The sequence below is a fragment of the Mastigoproctus giganteus genome, chromosome 1, assembly GCF_048544385.1.
Source record: "Mastigoproctus giganteus isolate SK-2022 chromosome 1, ASM4854438v1, whole genome shotgun sequence".
Classification (NCBI taxonomy): Eukaryota; Metazoa; Arthropoda; class Arachnida; order Uropygi; family Thelyphonidae; genus Mastigoproctus; species Mastigoproctus giganteus.
The window spans coordinates 159,079,254-159,104,376 of NC_143575.1; the positions used below are offsets into that span (position 1 = coordinate 159,079,254).

Here is a 25,123-nt window from a genome sequence, read left to right on the forward strand (position 1 = left end):
ACATACTGTCATAGATGACTCAAGGAGAGACAATTTATAAAACTTAATAAAGGTAAAATTATTCTAAAACAGAGCCTTAACAAGAACAAGAACAAATGCATCCAAATGAACATCATATAACACAATACTACACTTTCATGAAAAATTATAAATCCCCTCAAAAGTAATCAAATAATAATAACAACTATTTTAACCACTGGGCCATCGCAACCACAGTGGGGGCACGATGGCCAAGTGGTTAAGAGACTGGACTACCAGCCTGATGGACCTGGGGTTCGAACCCAGCATTGGTGGAAGCAAACACAGCTCTATTATGCTGGGAGACTGATATAATAATGATATTAAATGAAAAAAAAAATCGCGAAAGTTACCCCATTGGACTTACCTTCCCCAAGGTCGGAGTGACGGTGGGGGTAGATAGTGGCAACATCTGGTGTCACACGCAAGAAATAAAATAAATCACTGGACATAAGCTGAAGCTAAACAAGTCCACCTCCATAGATGGATGAAGTCGCAGAAAAATATTATTCATACTGCATCGAGTGTGGCGCAGGATAAAGTCACTTGCGTTCAGACCTTAGGCAGAGGGGTCGGCTCAAAAACTTGGAGACAGTCTCCCGAGCAAGATAGTGGATCAAGTGGTGCTGTCCGCCATAAGGCTACCACAAGAGAAGGGCAAGACCATCCAGCCCAACCAACTGGAAGTGTTTCCTGCACAACTGCACTAGTGACCACCCAGGAAGGAAGACAACGCCAATGCATGAAGTGGAGAATTGAAATGAATACATACATCATGCGAGCATACTATGAAATAACCAGCCTAGAGACTGATATGACAATGTACAGATCGTGACTACATACCAAGTGGTTGGAACAATACCCAGTTATTCAAGTCACTGAACAGCAATTAGCAGACCAAAGAAGAGCCATCATCACGAAGAACCTAATAGCTCCTGCCATCTTGGAAAAAATCAAGCAGGATGTCAGCAATCTGCTACAAAGCATAAAGAATATAGTCAATATGCAACCAGAGGAGAAAAAGCATACCATGGAACCAGAGGAGGAAGAGCAAGAAGAAATACAACCCTGAGTAGCTGAAGTGGAAAGAGACGAAGTCATGCTATCGAGAATAGAAGACGAGTGGAAGAAGGCCCTAACAGAATTCAAAGGAATCGACCCCACAAAAATCCACGTGATACCTAAGCAGAGGCCAACTAAAATCCTGTGGAGAGTAACAGACCACCTCAATCAGCAAATAATGCCACATTACCTTGACAACAATGGTGAAGCTGGAGGCTATCCACACAGCCGTATACTGTGCTGCCATAGCAGCCACTAGGATTAATGGAAAAGAAATGAGAGACCAGCAGCAGAAGAACCGAAAACAGAAGGAACTGCCAGCTTGGGAAAGAAGACTTCAGCAGAAGATAGAAGAATTAAGAGCCAAGGTAGGTCAGTTGACCCAATACCAAAAGGGTAATAGAAGTAAGAAATTGATTGGAAAGGTGAAGAGCATCCTCAAGAGAGACAGCATCCACAACAAACATGAGACAAGAAATCAGAGAATACGAGAATACTTGGACACACTGAAGAAGAAACTCTTTGCATTCAGCAAGAGACTATGCAGATACAAAGACAGCTCCCAGAGGAAAATAAACAATCGAATCGTCAATGAGGACCAAAGAGCCTTCTACAGGAAACTGGGTGAATATGACAAAGCAAGAAAGGGACCACCGGAGAAGAAGACGATTGAAGAGTTCTGGGGAAATATCTGGAGCAGTGAAGTAAGACATAACAGCAGACCACCCTGGATAGAAATAGAATGGAGGAAAACAAAGGATCCACAAGAGACGAGAGAGTGGGATATTCGAGAAGAAATAAAACAGTTGATCAGGAAAACCCACAACTGGCAAACCCCGGGAATTGATAACATCCACAACTACTCGTACAAGAAGCTCACCTGCACACACAAGAAACTAGCAGGGCAGTTCACTAGAATGATAAGGCACCCAGAGACAATCCCGAAGTTTCTCACTGAAGGAGTCACATATCTGAAGCCTAAAGATGAAGATACAAGAAACCCGACAATATACAGACCAATCACATGCCTCCCAACGATGTACAAGATCCTGACCACCTGCATAACTAAGAAGATATCAGACCACTTAGAGAGTTAGAACATAACGGCCGAACAGCAGAAAGGATGCAAGGAGCAATTAACCATAGATGCAGCAGTTATGGAGCAAGCCTTCAAAAAGCACCGCAACCTATACACAGTCTACATCGATTACCACAAGCTCTTCGACGCCATACCTCATAGCTGGCTAATAGAGACCCTGAAGATCTACAAGGTCAATCTGATAGTGACAAACTTCCTAGGAGCAACAATGGTGAAATGGAGTACCACCATTAAGGTCAAGAACATCACAACCAGGCCAATCCCCATTAGAAGAGGAATCTTTCAGGGAGATGCACTGAGCCCACTATGGTTCTGTCTAGCACTCAACCCGCTATCCACCATGCTCAATGGCAGCAAGTATGGATATAACTCCAAAGAAGGAAGAAAGAACCTGTACACCCTCACCCACCTGATGTACATGGATGATATCAAGCTCTACACGGCAACCGAGAAGCAACTCCAGCAAGTACTCCGGATCACTGAAGAATTTAGCAAGGACATCAGGATGGAATTTGGTCTAGAAAAATGCAAGACCCACGCACTGCACCAGAGAAAATTAGTTGGCCGAAACTGCCAGCTGTTGACTGGTAAAGAGATTGAACTTATGACAGAAAGAGAAACCTACAAATACCTAGGGATGATGCAGGCTGAGCAGTTATAACACAAGGAAATCAAAAAGTGCCTGACCGAAAAATATCATCAGAAACTCAGAAGCCTGCTGAAAGCATCAACACCACCCGAAGTCAACAGTGGAGAGAATAACAATACCTCGGAAAGAGAGAGGAAGGGCCTGATAGAACAACAGAAAACAGTGATAGTTAACCTGAAAGATTACTACGAGAACAACACAGCACCATTCCACCAGGCTATAAGGAAGATAAATAAGTGGTATTCCCCACTCAACCTAAGCGAGGAAACCCTTCCTGCCAGGATGGTACAAGAAACAAAGTTAGAAAGATGGACAAAGAAGATACTCCATGGCAGACACTATAATGACCTCCATCAAGATCACATCGATAACATTGCTTCCAATGCATGGCAGGATGCTCTTCCCTGAGACTGAAGGATTCCTGCTGGTCATCCAAGACCAGATAATCAACACCAGAAACTATAGGAAATATATCGCAAAGGAGCCCGGAATGTCAGATGACACATGTCGACAATGCCACCTGGCCTCAGAAACGATCCAACACTTCACCGCAGGGTGCAAGGTGATCACCCAGACTGAGTACACTCATAGACACGACCAGGTAGCCAGGATAATATATTAGAAGCTAGCGAGAAAATACCAGTTGACCAAAGAAAGTGTATCATACTACAAGTACGAACCCCAAGCTGTACTAGAGACCTGAACACACAAGCTGTACTGGGATCGCACCATAACAATGGATAAGACCATCCCACATAACAGACCGGACATAACCCTTGTGGACAAGATGGAAAAGGCTACCTACCTGATTGACATAGCAGTGCTGAATACTAGCAATGTCCAGAAAACCGATGAGGAAAAAATTAGGAAGTACATGAACCTGAGACATGAGATCAGATCAAGGAGATGTGTCATATGCAAGAAGTATCAACCATCCCAATCATCGTGTAAACCATCGGTATGCTACCAAAGACTCTACATAGCAGCCTAGCAGCAATAGGTCTCCCAGAGAACACCTCAAGGAACTCCAGAAAGTCGCAATCCTGAACACCTGTAGGATAGTCAGAGATTTCCTCAACCGACAGTAACACCAGATATTACAACCACCCTGTGTACTTGGTAGCATTACCCTTCACGGTGTGTAATCCCTCAATCAGGGAGAAATAATATTAGAGCAACAACAATAATAATAAAGGGCCGCGATGGCCCAGTTCTTATGACACTGGACTACCAGCCTGATGGACCGGGGTTCGAGTTCCACCTTGGCGGAAGCGAACGTGGCTCCATCACGCTGGGAGACCGGTATAATAATAATAGTAATAAATTAGAATAATAATAATAAATAAATTAATAGTAATAAAAAATTAAAAAAATAAATTAACATCTTGAAAGTTGCTCCAATGGACCTACCTACCCCAAGGTTTGAGTGGCGGCTAAGGTAGATTGTTGCGCTACCTGGCATCACTCGCGTGAACTACCGCTGGGCATAAGCCAAAGCTAAACAGGTCCACCTCCAATAATGGATGATGTCGCAGAGAAATATTAATCATACTGTATTGAGTGTGGCACAGGATAAAGTCAATGGCGTTTAGGCCTTAGGCAGAGAGGTCTGTTCGAAAAATCAGAGACGCTCTCCCAAGAAGACAGTGGAGTGAGTGGTGCTGTCCCCCATATGGCTACTACAAGAGAAGGGCAAGACCATCCAGCCCCACCAACTGGAAGTGCTTCCTGGGCAAGACCATCCAGCCTCACCAACTAGAAGTGCTTCCTCGGCAACTGCGCTAGTGACCACCCAGGAAGGGAGAAAATGCCAACGCATGAAGTGGAGCATTGAAATGAATACGTACATCATGCAAGCATACTATGAAATAATGAAGCTGGAGACCGATATGACAACTTGCGGGGCAAGACTACATACAAAGTGGCTGGAACGATACCCGGATATTCAGGTCACCGAACAGCAAATAGCGGATCAGAGAAGGACCATCGTCATGAAGAACCTGATAGCCCCTGCAATCTTGGAAAAAATCTAGCAGGATGTGAGAGATCAACTACAAATCATAAAAAATATGGAACCAGAGGAAGAAGAATATACCACGGCTGAACCAAAGGCAGAAGAGCAAGAGGAAATACAACCCGCAGCAGCTGAAGTGGAGATAGACGAGGTCATGATATCCAGAATAGAGGACAAGTGGTAGAAGCTCCTAACAGAATTCGAAGGAATGGACCTCCCCACAAAGACTCAAGTGATACCGAAGCAGAGGCCGAATAGAACCTAGTGGAGAGTCACAGACCACCTGAATAGGCACATAATACTGCATTACCTCAACAGCAATGGTGCAACACTGGAGGCCATCCACACAGCCATGTACTGTGCTGCAGTAGCAGCCACGAGGATTAATGGAAGAGAAGCGAGAGACCAGCAGTAGAAGAACTGAAAACAGAAGGAACCTCCAGCTTGGGAAAGAAAACTTCAGCAGAAGATAGAAGAATTAATAGTCAAGATAGGCCAACTGACCCAGTACCAATGGACATTAGGAGTAAGAAATTAATTGGAAAAGTGAAGAGCATCCTCAAGAGAGATAGCGTCCACAGCAAACATGAGACAAAAAATCAGATAATAGGAGAGTACTTGGACACATTGAAGCAGAACCTCCTTGCACTCAGCAAGAGACTATGCCGATATAAAGAGAGCTCCAGGAGTAAAATAAACAACCAAATCTTCGATGAGGACCAAAGAGGTTTCTAAAGGAAACTGGGTGAACATGAGAAACAAGGGAAAAGACCACCCGAGAAGAAGATGACTGAGGATTTCTGGGGAAACATATGGAGCAGGGAAGTAAAACTTAAAAGCCGAACCAACTGGATAGAACTAGAATGCAAAAAAACCAAGGATATACAATAAATGAAAGGATGGGAAGAAGAAGTAAAACAAATGATCAAGAACTCTCACAACCGGCAAACTCCAGGAATAAATAACCTCCACAACTACTGGTACAAGAAGCTCACTTGCACACACACACACACATACACAATCACGTAGCAGAGCAGTTCACCCAAATGATAAGGCACCCAGAGACAATCCTGAAGTTTCTCACTCAAGAAATCACATATCTGAAGCCTAATAATGAAGATACAAGAAACGTGCCGAAATATAGGCCAATCACCTGCCTCCCAACAATGTACAATATCCTCACTACCTGCATAACCAGGAAGATAACAGATCACTTGGAGAGGCAGAGTATAATGGCCAAACAGCAGAAAGTATGCAAGGAGCAATTAACCATAGATGCTGCAGTCATGGAGCAAGCATACAAGAAGCACCGCAACATGTACACAGCCTACATCGATTACCGCAAGGCCTTTGACTCCGTGCCTTGTAGCTGGCTAATAGAGGCGCTGAAAACCTACAAAGTCAATCCGATAGTGACAAACTTCCTAGGAGAAATGATGGCAAAATGGAGTGCCACCATAAAGGTCGAAAACATCACAACCATGCCAATCTCCAATCAGAAGAGGAATCTTTCAAGGAGATGCTCTGCGCCCATTGTGGTTCTGTCTAGCCCTTAACCTGCTATCTACCATACTCAACAGTAGCAAGTACAAATATAACCTCAAAGAAGGAAGGAAGAACCTGTACACCCTCACCCACCTGATGTATATGGATGACATCAAGCTTGACATGGGAACCGAGAAGCAACTTCAGCAACTACTCCAGATCACCAAAGAATTCAGCAAGGATATTAGGATGGAATTTGGTCTAGACAAATGTAAGACCCACGGATTGCATCAGGAAAAATTAGTCAACCGAAACTACCAGCTGCAGAGTGGTAAAGAGATCGAAGCCATGGCAGAGGGAGAGGCCTACAAATATTTGGGAATGATGCAGGCTCAACAGTTACAACACAAGGAAATTAAGGCCTGCCTGACCGAAAAATACCAGCAGAGACTCAGAAGCCTGCTGAAAGCAAAGCTGAACGGAGGGAACACAGTTAAAGCCATAAAAACCTATGCAGTCCCAGTGCTAATATACTCCTTCGGGGTCATAGATTGGACTAACACCGAGCTGGAGGATATCATGAGAAAGACAAGGACAATGATGACCAAGAGCAGCCAACACCACCCGAGAGCTGCCATGGAAAGACTGACAACTGCTCGGGAAGAAGGAGGAAGGGGCCTGATAGACTTCGTTGAACAACAGAAGACAGCGATAGTTAACCTGAAGGATTACTTACAGAAACACACAGCAGCACTCCACCAGGCCATAAGGAAGATAGACAAGCGGTATAACCCACTCAACCTAAGCGAGGAGTCCCCCCCCAACCAGGAGGTACAAACGAAGCCAGAAACATGGGCAGAGAAGACACTCCATGGCAGACACTACAATGATCTCCATTAGGGTCACATAGATAAAACTGCTTCCAATGCATGGCTCACAAGCGGGACACTCCTTCCCAAGACTGAAGGATTCATGCTCGCCATCCAAGACCAGGTAATCAACACCAGGAAATAGAAAATACATCGCCAAGGAGCCTGGAGTGTTAGATGACACGTGTCAACGATGTCACCTGGCCTCACAAATGATCCAACACATCACCGCGGGATGCAATGTGATCACCCAGACTGAGTACACTCGTAGACACGACCAGGTAGCCAGGATAACACATCAGAAACTAGCAAGGAAATACCAGTTGAATGAAGAAAGTGTACCGTACTACAAGTATGAACCCCAGGCAGTACTAGAGACCCCAATCCACAAGCTGTACTGGGACCATGCCATAATAACGGATAGGACAATCCCGCACAACAGACCGGACATAACCCTTGTGGACAAGAAGGAAAAGGCTACCTATCTGATTGACATAGCGGTACCCAACACTGGCAACCTGCAGAAAACCCATGAGGAAAAAATCAGGAAGTATATGAACCTAAGACAGGAGATCAAAGAGATGTGGTATATTCAACAAGTAACGACCATCCCGATCATTGTGTCAACCACAGGTATGGTGCCAAAGACCATACATAAAAGCCTAGCAGCAATAGGTTTCCCAGCGAACACCTACAAGGAACTCCAGAAAGTCGCAATCCTGAACACCTATAGGATAGTCAGAGAGTTCCTCAACCAACAGTAACAACAGACATAACAACAACCACCCTGTGTACTTGGTAGAATACCAGTCACGAGGTGGACCCCCAATCAGGGAAAACTAATATAAGAGCAACAATAATAATAATAATGCTGAGTAAAATTGATTTTTCTTGAAGAAAATAATATCCACCTCTGAATGACAGCATTGGTTTTTTGAATAAGACTTGACCAGTTTATAACAGTAGCCAGCTGGAATTTGAAAAAAATACCATTCCTCTTTGGCCTACAAAAGCAATGATAATGAATGCAATACAGGAAATTTACACAGAAATGGAATTTTGATTTCCCCTTAACACAGTTTAACAAGGTTAGTTAAACCCCTTGGCTACAAGGTTAGTTAAACTGTGTTTAACTAACCTTGTAGCCAAGTGCTCAAGAGTGAGGTAGCACGCACTGCTTGATGGACAGGGGTTCAAGCCTGTGACTGCTAAATATGATTAACGTTTGTATTAATGATTTTTTGTAAACTCCACTGACCTGGTGGTCATGCATAGTATAAACAAGAACATAAACAAAAAAAAAAATAATTTCAACGTTACTTGGATTTTAGTAAAACACTTGACTCAATCCCTCATGAGAAGTTACCAATAAACTGGAACATGTTAGGATTATGGGTAAGAGTCTAAGATGAATTGCAGAGTGGCTGCAGAGCAGAAGGCAGATTAATAATTAATGCTTGCTCTCCAGAATTATCTAACATTAGAAAGGAGATTGCCAAGAATTGGTTCTGGGAACAATCTCTTTTTTTTTTTTTAATTTGTTTCTGATTTTGATAAATGATAGAGGATCTGATATCAAAATTTTTAGGTGATATAAAGGTTAGGAGATTGATTAATGGCATTAGCCAAGTAGCATTCCTTCAAGGCAACTTAGATAGGCTTCAAGAATGGTCAGAGAAGTTGCAACTATGTTTTATACAGCAAAATGCATGGTCTTACTCTTGGGGAACAGCAACCCCAAAATAACATACACTTGATGGCATTGAATTAAAAATAGCAGATGAAGAAAGGTATTTGGGAGTTAGTTATAATACATGCACACAAGTTCTCCAAGTAGTGTACATAGGTGACAAAAGAAGGCTCACGTTATCCTATTGTTAATCGAACATTTTCTTTTAAAGATAAGAAGGTTGTAACCACACTGTATAAGGCAATTGTAAAATCACACTTTTTCAAAGGCAGGCAGGCAACCCCCATTGGTTAGATCTGCAAAAGGATGCTCATATAAGAAAAGACTTAAAATATGAGGCCTACAGAGCTTGGTAACCAGGCATCTTTGAGGAGATCTGATTGAGGTCTATAATAAGCTTTGAGAAGGAATAACAATATGAATAAAGGTGAAATTTTCATTCTTACAAATGATTCAGGAACTAGCATATACTACTATAAATTCAAATTACAGAGAAAGAAAATTTAGAGGGGATTGTAGGACTCTTTTAGTTAGCAAATTGTTAATTCCAGTTGGGTGGAATGCAATGACTGTAAAATAATAAAATAATAAAAATAATAAACAAAAATATGGCAAAATAAAAATAAACTACCTGTGCTTCCCTCCTTGCATTAGTTAATGGAATAAGTTACCTCCGTGGGTAGTCAAGGCTAACAGCTTGGTAAATTTAAAGGTCAGCTGGATAGTTACCAACACGAGGAGGGAAACACAGGTGGTTTATTTTTATTTTTTATTTATTTTTATGTACAATGAAAATTCTCTAAAGTGAACACCACTGGATAAGAAGAAAGTGTCCACTACAGCAAGGTGCCCACTTCACAGATACATGTATCTAGTTTCAATAATTCAGAAAAACGAAATTCACTGTAACTGGTTGCTTACTCAGACATTTTTAATTAATTATCATTGTACATAGGCATTTCAATTAATTAACTTTTAATAAAAACAACACAATTAGTAGACATAAAATTAACATTTAGTAAGAATGAATATCAATAGCTTTGTTTAGAGCATTTCATTTATTATGGATAATTAGATCACTTACAAGTTTTAGTCCATATTCATCATTTTTGCTCACATAGAATTTTTATAATACACAGCCCTGATATAAACAGCAAGAAATTTGAGATCTTAAAAAAATAGTGCACAATCAATGAAATGTCTAGGAAATTTTCAACCATTATTCCATGGGAAAATCTGCATGAAAAACCATCTATGTTGCTACTTAAATTACCACCATTTTTCACTGTTGAGTGAAAGCAGTAGTAGCAGTAGTAGTAGTAGTAGTAGTAGTAGTGGCATGTGATGCAAGAAAGCAAGTGTATGAGCTTATGCAGCATCAGCCAAAAAAAAAAAAAAAAATCACACCATTCCCTCCAAATGCCTGTCCAGTTCCTCCTTAAATTTATTCAACCTATCAACTTCCACAACGACAGATGGAAGTTTGTTCCAGCAATTAACCACCCGCTGGCTAAAGGCAAATTTCCGCACATCTATTCTACATCTGTCCTTTTGTAATTTGAATTTATGCCCCCTTAGGCTCGTAATCTGAACAAGTGGAAGGATCCCATCAGAATTCAGCGTGCTGAACCCATTCAAGGCCTTAACACCTCAATCAGATCACCGCGCAGGTGCCTAGTCTCCAGCCACTGCAATTTGCAGCCCATTGCCTTATACAGAGGGATAATCACCTCCTTTTCCCTGCTAGCAAAATTCCTATATATCATTCACAAAACCCCATGGTAAGAGGATCCCTTCATTCCCCTCATCAATCTTGTTGCCCTTCCCTGTACACTCTCAAGTAAATCTACATCCTTCCTAAAATGAGGCCTCCAGACCTGTACGCAGTACTCAAGGCGTGGCCTGACCATTGCCTTATACAGAGGGATAATCACCTCCTTTTCCCTGCTAGCAAAATTCCTATATATCATTGACAAAACCCCATGACCTGCCCTGGCAGCCTGTCTGCATTGCTCAGAAAACTTCATATCTGACTGCACAATTACTCCCAGGTCTTTTTCATTTTCTACCACCTTAAGTGTAGTACCACATTACTGTCATTAACAACCCTGCCAACCTTTTTATCATCTGCAAACTTTGACATTAAGCCTGATATACCTTCATCAATATCATTGATAAATATATAAAACAACAGTGGACCCAATGCCGAACCCTGTGGGACTGCACTAATAACATTAGTCCACGAAGAGCAGCACCCATTGATTACCACCCTCTGTCTTCTCCCACTCAACCATCCTTTTATCCATTGTAGCAACTTACCCTTAATACCATTCTGCTCCAATTTGTACAATAGTCTTCCATGCGCAACGGTGTTAAAAGCTTTCCTGAAATCCAAATATATGATATCAAAATTATTTTTTGCATCCAGTTCCTTTGTAACTACATCATAATATCCTAAAAAATTTGTCAGACAAGACTTTCCCTTAACAAACCCATGCTGTGTCTGAATTATTGCTGCAGTCTTGTCTAGATGATCCTGCAATGCATCTTTAAACAGTGACTCCATTATTTTACCCGGAACTAACTGGTCTGTAATTACTCGTGTCACCCTTCGATCCCCCATTTGTGAAATGGGGATACATTTGCACATCTCCAGTCCGTGGGAATCTTCCCTGAGTCCAAGGATGCTCTCATAATTATGGCTGAGGGTTTGCTTAGTTGCTTTGCCGCCTCCTTTAATATAACTGGATAGATCCCATCCACCCCAGGTGCTTTTTTTATGTTTAACTTCAACAATTTCTCCTCCACCTTGCTCTCAGTTATTACAAAATCATTAAGTATCCTGCTACAATTTGATAACCTTCTGCCATTTTCAAACCTTAATAATTCCTCATTTGTGAATGTAGAAAGGATAGACAGGACAGGAGGGGAGGATAGACAGGACAGGAGGGGAGGAGGGGTTATGCTATTAATTAAGAAACACATAAAGTCCAAGGAAGTGAAGCCAGTCGACATCGATGGACAGGGCAGTGTCGAGTCAGTTTGGTGTGACATAAGCATAGGGAAATCAAAATTGAGAGTGGGAGTGTGCTATAGGCCTAATGACTCTGATGAGTATAATAAGATATTGTACAGGGAAATAGAGTGGGCCAGTAAATCAGAGAGTCTTATAATGGGGGACTTTAATTTCCCAGATATTGACTGGAATTTGTGGGTTGGTCACTCGCACACTAGCAAGGCTTTTGTGGATTTATTGGATGATTGTTTTCTACATCAGCATGTTCGTGAGGCAACAAGAGGGAGCAATACTCTTGATCTGATTATCAGTAGTGATTCTTCATGCATTAAGAACCTGCAGATAAATGAACCACTAGGTGGCAGTGATCACAGTGTGTTGAAGTGGGATTTACTCAAGGAGGTAACTACCATCAGAGGTAAAGGGAAGGGTTTTTGTTTTCGTAAAGGCGACTATGATGGTCTGAGACAGTATTTAAATTCTATACAGTGGGACCAACTGATGATGTTACCAACAGCAAACTCAAAATGGGAAGCATTCAAGGAACTAATCTTGGAGGCTACCAGGCTTTACATACCAACTAAGAAATATTGTTCAAGGTTTAGGCCTAAATGGTTGTCAGATGAACTAATGAGACATGTGGCAGAGAAGAAAAATGCATGGGATACATACAAATTAATGGGTGACATGGAAGCCTATGATAGATATAAGTTGGTCTGTAACCAAGTCACAAAGGAGATTAGGCAGGCAAAGGCAGACTATGAAAAATCCTTGGCAAAGGATGCAAAGAAAAACAGAAAAGAGTTCTTTACATACTTGAACTCGAAAAGGAAAGGGATGAATCAGATTGGTCCACTGGATATTGATGGTTCAACAGTTGAGGATCCTGCTCAGGTGGCTAACAATCTAAACGAGTATTTTGCATCTACATTCACGCATGAGGAGTTATTCAGGAAGGAGAATGATGTAGGTAAAGTAAACATTGGCAGTGAGCTGGATGATTTTGTAATAACTGAGAGGAAAGTGGAGGAGAGATTGTTGAGGATAAACATAAAAAAGGCACCTGGGGTGGATGGGATCTATCCAGTTATATTAAAGGAGGCAGCAAAGGAAGTATGCAAACCCCTAGCCATAATTATGAGAGCTTCTTTGGACTCAGGGGAGGTACCCATAGACTGGAGATGTGCAAATGTAACCCCAATTCACAAAGGAGGATCAAAGGCTGACACAAGTAATTATAGACCTGTTAGTTTAACTTCTGTTCCAGGTAAATTAATGGAGGCACTGGTTAAAGAAGCACTGCAGGATCATCTAGACAAGAATTCAGTTATAGCTCAGACGCAGCATGGTTTTGTTAAGGGCAGGTCTTGCCTGACCAATTTGATTGGATACTATGATGTAGTCACAAAAGAACTGGATGCAGGGAATAACTTTGATATTATATATTTGGATCTTAGAAAGGCTTTTGATACTGTTGCACATGGAAGACTGCTGCACAAATTGGAGCAGTGTGGCATTGGAGGCAAATTGCTGCTATGGATAAGGGGATGGTTGAGTGGCAGAAGACAGAGAGTGGTAATCAATGGACACTGCTCAACGTGGACTAATGTTATTAGTGGAGTTCCTCAAGGTTCAGTGTTGGGTCCGTTGTTGTTTTCGGTGTTTATGAATGATATTGATGATGGGATATCAAGTTTAATGTCCAAGTTTGCAGATGATACAAAGGTTGGCAGGGTCGTTAAGGACAATACTGACGCTATGCTGCTGCAACAGGATCTGGAAAGGTTGAACAGATGGGCTGAGAGGTGGCAAATGAGGTTTAACATCGACAAATGTAAAGTGCTGCATATGGGAAACAGTAACCCCAGAGCAACGTATCAACTCTGCGGTACTACACTGACAGTGGTGGAGAATGAAAAGGACCTGGGGGTAATTGTGCAGGCAGATATGAAGTTCTCTGAGCAGTGCAGACGAGCTGCAAGAGTAGCTCATGGTGTCTTGTCAATGATATACAGGAATTTTTCTAGCAGGGATAAGGAGGTGATTATTCCCTTGTATAAGGCAATGGTAAGGCCACATCTTGAGTACTGTATACAGGTCTGGAGGCCTCATTTCAAGAAGGATGTAGAGCTGCTGGAACGGGTACAGAGAAGGGCAACAAGATTAGTAAATGGAACAAAGGGTTGCTCTTACGAAGAAAGGCTTAAGTTTTGCAAATTACAGAGTTTGGAGACTAGGCACCGGCGAGGTGATCTGATAGAGGTGTATAAGGCTTTGAATGGTTTGAGCATGCTCAATGCCAATGGGATTCTTCATCTTTCTCAGAATAATCACCTCAGAGGGCATAAATTCAAACTGAGGAAGGACGGATGTCGGATAGATGTGCGGAAATTTGCCTTTGGCCAGCGGGTGGTTGGTTGGTGGAACCGACTTCCATCACTTGTTGTTGAAGTTGATAGCCTAAACAAATTTAAAGCTCAACTGGACAGGTATTTCGAACGAACGGAGGGGTGAAATGGGAGTGGGTTTTTTTTTTTTTTTTTTTTGGCTGATGCTGAATAAGCTTGCTTTCTTGCATCATATGCCTCTGCTAATGCTAATGCTAATGCTAATGCTAACCTTCTGCCATTTTCAAACCTTAATAATTCCTCATTTGTGAATGTAGATGCAAAATACTCATTCAGTTTGTTTGCTATCTGAGCAGGATCATCAACAGTCGAACCATCGATGTCAAGTGGACCAATCAAATTCATCGCCTTCCTTTTAGAGTTTATATAAGTAAAGAAATCCTTGCTGTTTTTCTTAGCGTCTTTTTCCAAGGATTTCTCGTGATCTGCCTTCGCCTGCCTAACCTCCTTTGTGACCTGATTACAGACTAGCTTATATCTGCCATTTGCACATCTCCAGTCCGTGGGAATCTTCCCTGAGTCCAAGGATGCTCTCATAATTATGGCTGAGGGTTTGCTTAGTTGCTTTGCCGCCTCCTTTAATATAACTGGATAGATCCCATCCACCCCAGGTGCTTTTTTTATGTTTAACTTCAACAATTTCTCCTCCACCTTGCTCTCAGTTATTACAAAATCATTAAGTATCCTGCTACAATTTGATAACCTTCTGCCATTTTCAAACCTTAATAATTCCTCATTTGTGAATGTAGATGCAAAATACTCATTCAGTTTGTTTGCTATCTGAGCAGGATCATCAACAGTCGAACCATCGATGTCAAGTGGACCAATCAAATTCATCGCCTTCCTTTTAGAGTTTATATAAGTAAAGAAATCCTTGCTGTTTTTCTTAGCGTCTTTTTCCAAGGATTTCTCGTGATCTGCCTTCGCCTGCCTAACCTCCTTTGTGACCTGATTACAGACTAGCTTATATCTGCCATTTGCACATCTCCAGTCCGTGGGAATCTTCCCTGAGTCCAAGGATGCTCTCATAATTATGGCTGAGGGTTTGCTTAGTTGCTTTGCCGCCTCCTTTAATATAACTGGATAGATCCCATCCACCCCAGGTGCTTTTTTTATGTTTAACTTCAACAATTTCTCCTCCACCTTGCTCTCAGTTATTACAAAATCATTAAGTATCCTGCTACAATTTGATAACCTTCTGCCATTTTCAAACCTTAATAATTCCTCATTTGTGAATGTAGATGCAAAATACTCATTCAGTTTGTTTGCTATCTGAGCAGGATCATCAACAGTCGAACCATCGATGTCAAGTGGACCAATCAAATTCATCGCCTTCCTTTTAGAGTTTATATAAGTAAAGAAATCCTTGCTGTTTTTCTTAGCGTCTTTTTCCAAGGATTTCTCGTGATCTGCCTTCGCCTGCCTAACCTCCTTTGTGACCTGATTACAGACTAGCTTATATCTGCCATAGGCTTCTGAGTCGCCTGATAATTTATATGCATCCCATGCATTTTTCTCCCCTGTTACGAGCCTCGTTAGTTCATTAGATACCATTTAGGCCTAAACCTTGAACAATATTTCTTAATAGGTATGAAACTTTTAGTAACTTCCACGATTAATTCCTTGAATGCTTCCTACTTAGAATTTACTATTGGTAACATCGTCAGTTGATCCCACTGTACAGAATTTAAAAACTGTCGGAGACCACTGTACTCGCCTTTACGGAAGCAAAAACCCTTTCCTTTACCCCTGATGGTAATTATATCTTTATGTAAATCCCACATCAGTACACTGTGATCACTGCCACCTAGTGGTTCCTTTATCTGCCAATCTTAATACATGAATGATCACTGCTGATAACCAGATCAAGAGTATTACTCTCTCTGGTTGCCTCTCGAACATGCTGCTGCAGAAAACAATCATCCAATAAATCCACAAAAGTCTGACTAGTGTGTGAGTGACCAACCCACAAGTTCCAGTCAATATCTGGAAAGTTAAAATCCCCCATTATAAGACATTCTGATTTACTGGCCCACTCTATTTCTCTGTACAATTGTTCATTGTACTCATTCGAGTCATTAGGCCTATAACACACTCCTACTCCTATTTTTGCTTTCGCAGTGCTTATGTCACACCAAACTGATTCAACAGTGCACTGTTCATCTATATCAACGGGGTGCACTTCTTTTGATTTTTGGTTTTTCTTTATTAACAGCATAACACCTCCTCCCTTTCTATCCTGTCTATCCTTTCTGTACACATTGTACTCCTCAAATTCCAGTTCTGCATTCCTTATATCTGTGTATGTGACAGCACTGGAAGTTGTCATCACTCCTCAGTCAAAAAGCTAGACACTGCTTTGCTAAAGCAATTATAAAAGTAATGCTAAGCATCACATAGTGTTTTTATTTTATTTATTTTATTTTATTTTATTTATCTATTATACAGGAATACTGAATGTACAGGGTGTCCACAAACCTCTTTTACAAAACTAAAATATTATTGTGTAAACAGGATACATGATACAAATCTGCAACTGCTTCCAAGTGATATAGGATATCTACAAGTTTTATTTCACCAACTGAAAAATCTGTGTGATTGCAATAATCACGCAGATTATGGTTTTGTATAATTGCAAAACCAAAATCATGGAATAATACATCAACAAAATTCCATCATTTAGAATTCTCTGTTTTTAACATCATCAGTTGATCTGAATCAGGTGTTTTAAGAATCTGACTAGATCAAATAATCTCAATGCTGATGGCTTGCTCAGACAACACACACACACACACACACACACACACACACACACACACACACACACACACACACACACACACACACACACACACACACACACACACACACATATGAAAGAGCATAAATTTAAATGGAGGAAGGATAGCTGCAGGATAGATATTTGGAAATCTGCCTTCAGCCAGCAGGTAGTTTGAACAAACTTACATCTGCTGTTGTGGAAGTGAGTAGTTTAAATAAATTCAAGGCAGAACTAGACAAACTATTGGAGGTGGTGGGTAAGTGATGTTGGAAGGGTTTTTTTTTTTTTTTTGATGATGCTGTATAGGCCTGCTTTCTTACATCATTTGCCACTACTAATACTAATTTCAACGATGAACAGTATAATATGAATAACATCATACCCACTTACTCCAATAAAAAGGAAGAGCAGAATCTAATGAAAGCACCTGAATATACTTATTTTGTTTTTTCTACACATCTCAGATGAAGTCCATGAAAACTACTGATTCACCTTTATAATATTTTAATAAATAACTAATTAACAATAATTAATCGTAATAATATCAGATTGTTCACACAAAGAACAGACTTTTGTAAAACATAGTTCTGATACGAATGAAGTGAATGATCACACTCACAAGGATAATGATATCCATCAAGGATAAGTGCATAAGTTTGTGTTCGATAACACTAGCCAACAAAAAAAAAAAATATATATATATATTTTTTTTGTCATACCTCCACAATGAAAATATGTGATTCCAAAAATCACCATAAAAAGTCTCTATCATGTCTACATCAAAAGATGTACCACGTTTAATGTTAAAATAAAGAGGGATATATACGTATAATTCAAGTTTGTAATACAAATACAAGTTTAATATGAATAACATCATACCCACTTACTCCAATAAAAAGGAAGAGCAGAATCTAATGAAAGCACCTGAATATACTTATTTTGTTTTTTCTACACATCTCAGATGAAGTCCATGAAAACTACTGATTCACCTTTATAATATTTTAATAAATAACTAATTAATAATAATTAATCGTAATAATATCAGATTGTTCACACAAAGAACAGACTTTTGTAAAACATAGTTCTGATAAGAATGAAGTGAATGATCACACTCACAAGGATAATGATATCCATCAAGGATAAGTGCATAAGTTTGTGTTCGATAACACTAGCCAACAAAAAAAAAATATATATATATATATATATTTTTTTTTTGTCATACCTCCACAATGAAAATATGTGATTCCAAAAATCACCATAAAAAGTCTCTATCATGTCTACATCAAAAGATGTACCACGTTTAATGTTAAAATAAAGAGGGATATATACGTATAATTCAAGTTTGTAATACAAATACAAGTTTAAAAAAATATTATACATTCTCTATATCTCATTTAACTTCAGAAAAATTATCATAAATCATGGCAAAATAGTTATATTTCAATAATATATAATCAGCATACCTGTAATTGTCCTTAAAAATGTTTGCTACTAAGGGATTTTCTCTTGTATTCCTGCTTACTCTCCCTCACAAGGAACCAGCAGTAATCCTCCATCATTACAGGATCCCATGACCTTGGTGCCACTTTTCCATTGTGGAAATATCTTGATGAAACTGCTCTCCTTGTTCATCACTCACATCTCCCAGATTTTCAGGGAAAAATTCGAGATGGAAATGAAGAAAATGAATTTTTAACACCATTCGACAGCCCATGTTTTTATAGCACTCAAATAAAATAGACACCAACATTTCATAGTTGATGTCTAATTTCCTATTACCTATTTCATTTCTTATTACCCAAAAAACCATGTACTACTGCCTTAAATGATCACCAAGCTGTCAATTCAACCTCCTTTAACTGGGTTTCAAACACATCGCAAAATCAGCATACCTGTAATTTCAGGAGTTTCCTAATTTGGGGTTCTACAAAAATTCCTTCCTTAAGTTTGGCATATGTTAAATTAGGAAACACACTTCTCAAGTATGCAAATCCATTACCCTCTTTATCTAGTCCCTTTACTTTATCTAGTCACAAAATTTTTCATCAATCCAAGTTTGATGCACAGGGGTGGAAGAAGAACCTTGTTTAATTACACTAAACGAAAATATATTTTACATTACATTATATTGTACTGGGTATGAACTCGTCCTGCTTGTCCCAATGTTGCACAACATAATGTTCTTCTGTATGTGGCTACCCCACAAACACAAAAAACAACATTTTTAATCCCCCCCCCTGCAAACCAATAAGATTACTGCATATGTTCCAACCATAATCCTGGTATTTTATAGCATGCAGAACCTTAGACATGCTTCCATGACTAGGTCCAACTGAATGAAACAAAGGAACTGATGTAAATTCGTTGCCATTATGAAGCAAAACTGCTTTTAAACTTAATTTTGAGGCATCTATGAATAAATGCCATTCATCTGACTTATGCACGACACCTAGTTCTTTCAGAAGTCCAATAATGTCTTTGCAAAAACACACTGTCCTCCAGAACAAAATATTTCAAAAACTTTTCATGTCTTTTTTTGAAACACTGAAATCTTTGTTCTTCTGCGAGTATATTCCATTGCTGTAACCTAGAACCAGTTCAGCTGGTAATTCAGCAAATTTAAGTCTCAAACCAAATCATTCAACTCATCTTGTTTGATTAAATGTACTTCACTACCTGAACTTACTTGCTCATAGTCGACGTCTTGCGAAGTGGTGGCTTCCGGGGAATCCTCAACTTGAACTTGATCACTATTATCCCAAGTTTTGGGGGGCACTGGTACTAGCAAATCATCACTGTGTGGAATGGGCCGAATTGCAGAAGGTATATTTAGATATGTTATAGTGTGTTTGCTTTTTTTTAGACATACCAGATATATATTTCATACAGAAGTAGCAGTCATTAATGTGGTTAGATGGGTCTCGTCAAACCACAGGGGCTGCAAAAGGTAACACTTTGAGTTTCCCATGTAACAACTTCCTAAGGTTTGTCGCACAGGTAATAACAACACTTGTGAGGCACCCAAGGTTTGTCTTGATCACCAATTTTACATCTGAAATTTAAAAAATATGAAAGTTTTGTAATGTCATTGATATTTTTCCTTTGAGTCTTTGGGGTAAACCTTTCACAAACATAATAAAAATTGTCTGGATGATTGATACACTTCCGATGTGTCTGCTTATTCATTGTAGCACTAAATGGATTTCTGAAAATGTAAATTTAGTTTTGAACACTACAATATAAAAACAATACATTCAATTTTTATCACTACACAGTACACAGATGTGGCAACTTACTAGTTCTACTTGTGTGAAAACACTGAAAGGAAAAATATTTGCGAATTGGCAGGTAGAGCCGGAAATTATTTTACTGCTACTGCAAGGGTTGCGGGCCGCACCCTCCTATTCTCGAGGAGCTGTTTATGTTTGGGGGAGAGATTTACAATCCTGAGAATGTCACGATCAGTTAATACTTGAAAAACCTTAGCACAGCCTACAAAAATCCTCACCAAAAACGCCAAGTTTGCTCTCTTCAAAATTTTAATTTGTTGCATCGGAATTTGAACCTAAGAACCACAGGTAGAAGTCTGATTATGTTTATCACAAGAAAACCGAGGCCAGAATTGATTGCTAAAATTAAGAGAATTAGCTTATACTCTTAAAATAAATCAGTATGTCATACATTACTGGCTGGATTATGCAAAATTGGCATATATTGGTAAAACATAACTCCCTCTATATTTAATAATTGTGACATGATCTGAAATCATCATGGTGATTTTCGAAATCTACGCATAAAAATTGGTTAAAAACAGCATTTAAGTTCTTGGAGGTAAAAATCATGTTGGCTAGTGTAATTGATGAGAGGCAGAATGGTGGATGTAGTTTGAATGCAATGAATAAATGGGAATGTCACCATTTGTCCAGTGATGCAATTTTTCATATGGAAGGCAAACCAGGGAACACTGATTGCCATATGGTTGCTATGTATGGGTCAGAACTGTTTGAACTGTGCCACTGCCTTCTGCTGGTGCTAAAAGCTTGCATAGGGAAGGCTGTCTACCACTAACGTATGGTACAGCATTGCTCCATGACAACATAAAACCTCACCCAACCACTGACATCCAGACTCACTTCATTAGTACATATGGGAAGCACAGCAATGCTAGTTTTCTAACTCCCACATCTTCAGTGCCCCTACCCCATGAAGAAGGTTGCCAGTGCCAGCACTTAGATGATAAAATGAATGAGACTAAGGGCATCTGAGCATGTGTTTTTCTTGGTGATATGATGGGATCAACAATCACATCTTAGCACTGTAGGTGATTGCTTACTTTTAACTATCTCTGAAAGTTTATGCTAAAATCATGTTTCACTTAAAAATGATCCTTATATAATAAGAAGAAATAATAGCACTTGTAATAATCATAATTTAATTTAAGTTCAATTAAAATATAATTAATAATTAATTTTTATCAGGATCAATAATGATTTCTTATAAGAAATAAATTACATTTCTTTTGTTCATGTAATACCAAAAAATATATGGGGAGAGGTCTAAATTTTTCACCACAGTGCAGTCCCTTTTAATCCACTAAGTTCTCAGCCAATGATGGCACCAGGACCTCTGGCAGCACCAGCCCTACAGTTCACAAGTAGCCTGGATGTAATAAGAATTGATGTTAGAAAAAAGGATAGCAAGGAGAACTCCTTGCTGTCCTTTTCCCCAACATTGTCCAGCGCCTGAGTGCTTTGGATATATCCAGTAAACTAGCAATTTTTGTTAAAAATACAACACTAAATCACTTTAAGGAAGTTATATTATCTAACCGTGAAATTGGAACTTGCCTGCTGTAATGTCAATAGGAAATATACCATGGCTCTTTGGTGGCTGTATTATGTTCACTGGAAATTAAAAAAAATAAATAAACATCAATTTACAAGATAAACTTTTAATTTAACCTTAGAAAAAAAATTTTTTTTATTAACTACTTACCACACCAACATAGACTTAAAATAATTTTACACAGTACCACAACAGATATCAGTACTCTAGCAAATCTGACAAAATAGTAACACTATTTTATCAGATACATGTACATATAGGTATGATATATATTCGAAGAAAAGCACCATTACCACAGGATATTATTTCAAGATTTTAATTATTGAGATATTAACTTAAATCTTTATATAATTTCAAGCGGTGATAGTGTTTTTCATTCAAATATATTTCATAAGATGTGCCATGTAATGTCATTGCCAAATTTTACCAATGATTTATTAGTCCAATAAAAACATATTCTTGCTTCACTAATTTATATATTCTTTCTTCCAATTCTTTCAGCTGTTAACCAAATCATACTTCAGTGGCTGTTATTTTAATTTCTGTGTCTGAATTGAAATGATGTCCTTTAAAAGCTTTTTTCAGCAGACAAAAAAAAAAGTCTGTGTACAGGATTTTTGAGTGTTGTGTCCAGAGCATATTTCTGAGGAATGCCTAAACAGAGTTGGCAATGTGTGAGCACATATTATCATGAACTAAAACATTGATTTTTTTTTCTGTCAGCTGTCTTGGTTAACTTGTATTTTATGCTAAGGCACAAGCAGTTATAAGTTTCAGCACGCTGTTTAAATTAGAAAACCTGAGGCCAATGATAAAGTCTACCAGCAAAAGACCAGTGGTCAAAGAAAATATTACCATAATGTTTTTTGTGGAATTCTGGGATCAATATTTTTCACTCTCCTGAAAACTCAAGATGCTTCCTCTGAACAATGGAAAGTTTTTGGCTCTAGTTCAAAATTTGCCATATAACAAATTTATTCAAAAATTCATAACTCTCTTCATGACAGCATAGCAAGTGTTCAAACAATAATTCTATTCCTGATTTCTTTCAGCAACCTTGAAGTTCACTGAGCTCCAACTTTACAGTAACCATAATACCGAAGGTGAAAGTGTGAGAAGTGTCTAAAATTGCATAAACAAGATAATCATGCAGAACACAAAATGAATGGGAACCTATTTCCCTAAACTGAAAAGCATGGCATATCATAAATACTAGATAGCAAGAATCAAGCAGGCTAAAAGAATGTAGCTAAACTGATGATGGTGATACTTGGGGGTATCTAAGAATGAATGGCTTATATATGTGGATGGTTGCATTGGATGACTACATATAAAATATTTAGTGGACATGGCCTACAAGTGTCCATTTTAACATGGGAAAATATAGAAATGAGAAAGGTAATGAGGGAATTGTCAGGTGTACAAACTGTTTTCAGAGGTGTAACAGGATTGGGAACAGAAGATACATCATTGCAGAATGAATCTGCGGCTAGTAATGCCCTTAGGAAGGTAAATTATGACACCATTTTGGGGTTAGACTCTTGGTGGACAACTGGGGGTGGAGGGAGATTTCTGAACGAAAAGTATTAAAGGGAAAAGATTTTAAGAGAGAGAGAGAGAGAGAGAGAGAGACTCAGAAAGTGCAAAGAGAACACTGATGGATACACCATGAGTTGAGCACAAGACGGTATTTCCAAAACTAAAAGTAGAAAACTTGATAGGTTTCTAGAAGTGCTTCTAAACCAATACGTACACATATTCACCAAGAAAATATAGGAAGTGTAGATTGAAGTGTAGATTTTTTTTTTTTTTTTTTTGGTAGTTGTTGGTGCATAGGCTTCTGTGGCCATAATGCACCTCCCAAGGTTTTTGCAGTACTTTGATCCAAGCCCGAGGCGGGAATTGAACCCGCAACCTTTGGGTTGCCAGGCAGGCACTTTACCCACCCAGCTAGCCCGGTCGGCAGGAAGTGTAGATGACCAACCTGAGGAAGATTGAGATCCATTAGACAAAAGAACATCTTGTATTCATAAACCAGTATAAGATACTGCAAGCACAGCTGGGTAAATTAATAATCTGATTTCGGCAGCAGAGAATGCCATATAAGCAATGATAAAGAGGGCAATAATGGAACAGCTTACATAGAATGGAATTCTGAAGATACGCAGCAGTTTTGGAAAGGAAAAATCATGTGTGGCTATTTTGACAAGACTACTCATGAACTGGATGTACAAAATAATTTCAACAATGTTTACTTGGATTTTTGCAAAATATTTGAATCAATTCCTCATGAGAGATTATTTGTATGAGCCAGAATACATTGGAATCACAGGTGGGATTCTAAGATGGAATGGATGGTGACTGCAAGGCAAGAGGCAGAGAGTTGTAATTAATGGTTACTCTTTGGACTGGTACACCAATAGAAATGGGATTCCCCTTCCCCAAGACTTTGGGACATTATTATTCCTGATTTTCAAAAAAGAGATGATACAAGGTGCAAAGTCAAAATATGCAGATGATGCAAAAACTGGGAGAGCAGATAGACTATGGATGGTCAGAAAAGTGGAAGATATGTTTTGTGCAACAAAATGCAAGGTTGGGGAATAGTAACACTCGAAGAATAGTAACCCAAGGTGAGATTGAATAAAAAACAGTACAGGAATAAAAAAATTTGGGAGTAATAAAGGAATTTAGTCAGACATACAGTACAGATAGATGGCAAGGAAGTTCAATGATTTATCAAACATTTGCTTGTAGAGATAGGGATATCATAATCTCACTGTATAAAGGAATTGTAACAGTGTACTTGAAATACCATGTCTGAGTATGGAGATCACACCTGAAAAAGACACTGAACTTTCTGAAAGGATCCAAAGATGGGCAACTTGCTTAGAAGATTGGAAAAATTGCACCACAATGAGGAAAGACTTCAAATAGAACTTTGATAAATAATTTTTCATTCTATACTATTAGGTGAAATATACTTTTGTTTATATAAATAGATTTCTGTGGTGGGGGGGCAAAGGATTCTATAGCTGATCTTAAAATCTTTCCAGGCACAAACAAAATACATGGAAAATGTGAAAATGTGATATCAACTGAGCTTTTTCTTATTAAGTAATGTCTAAACATCAGATCACATACTTTTTTCTTTTTTAATGAAAGCCCCAACTACAAAAGGTATTA

General features: G+C 39.1%; 1 protein-coding gene across 2 annotated transcripts in view; it reads right to left on the reverse strand.

The window, feature by feature from the left end:
- LOC150091211 (hemocytin-like) overlaps window positions 1–25,123 on the reverse strand; it is a 1,750,539-nt gene that overhangs the window by 1,501,296 nt on the left and 224,120 nt on the right. For both annotated transcript variants that reach the window (XM_090374755.1, XM_090374750.1), the window contains one exon: window positions 21,940–21,996. In XM_090374755.1, coding sequence (XP_090230881.1) covers window positions 21,940–21,996 — 57 coding nt within the window. The remainder of the gene's footprint in view (window positions 1–21,939; window positions 21,997–25,123) is intronic.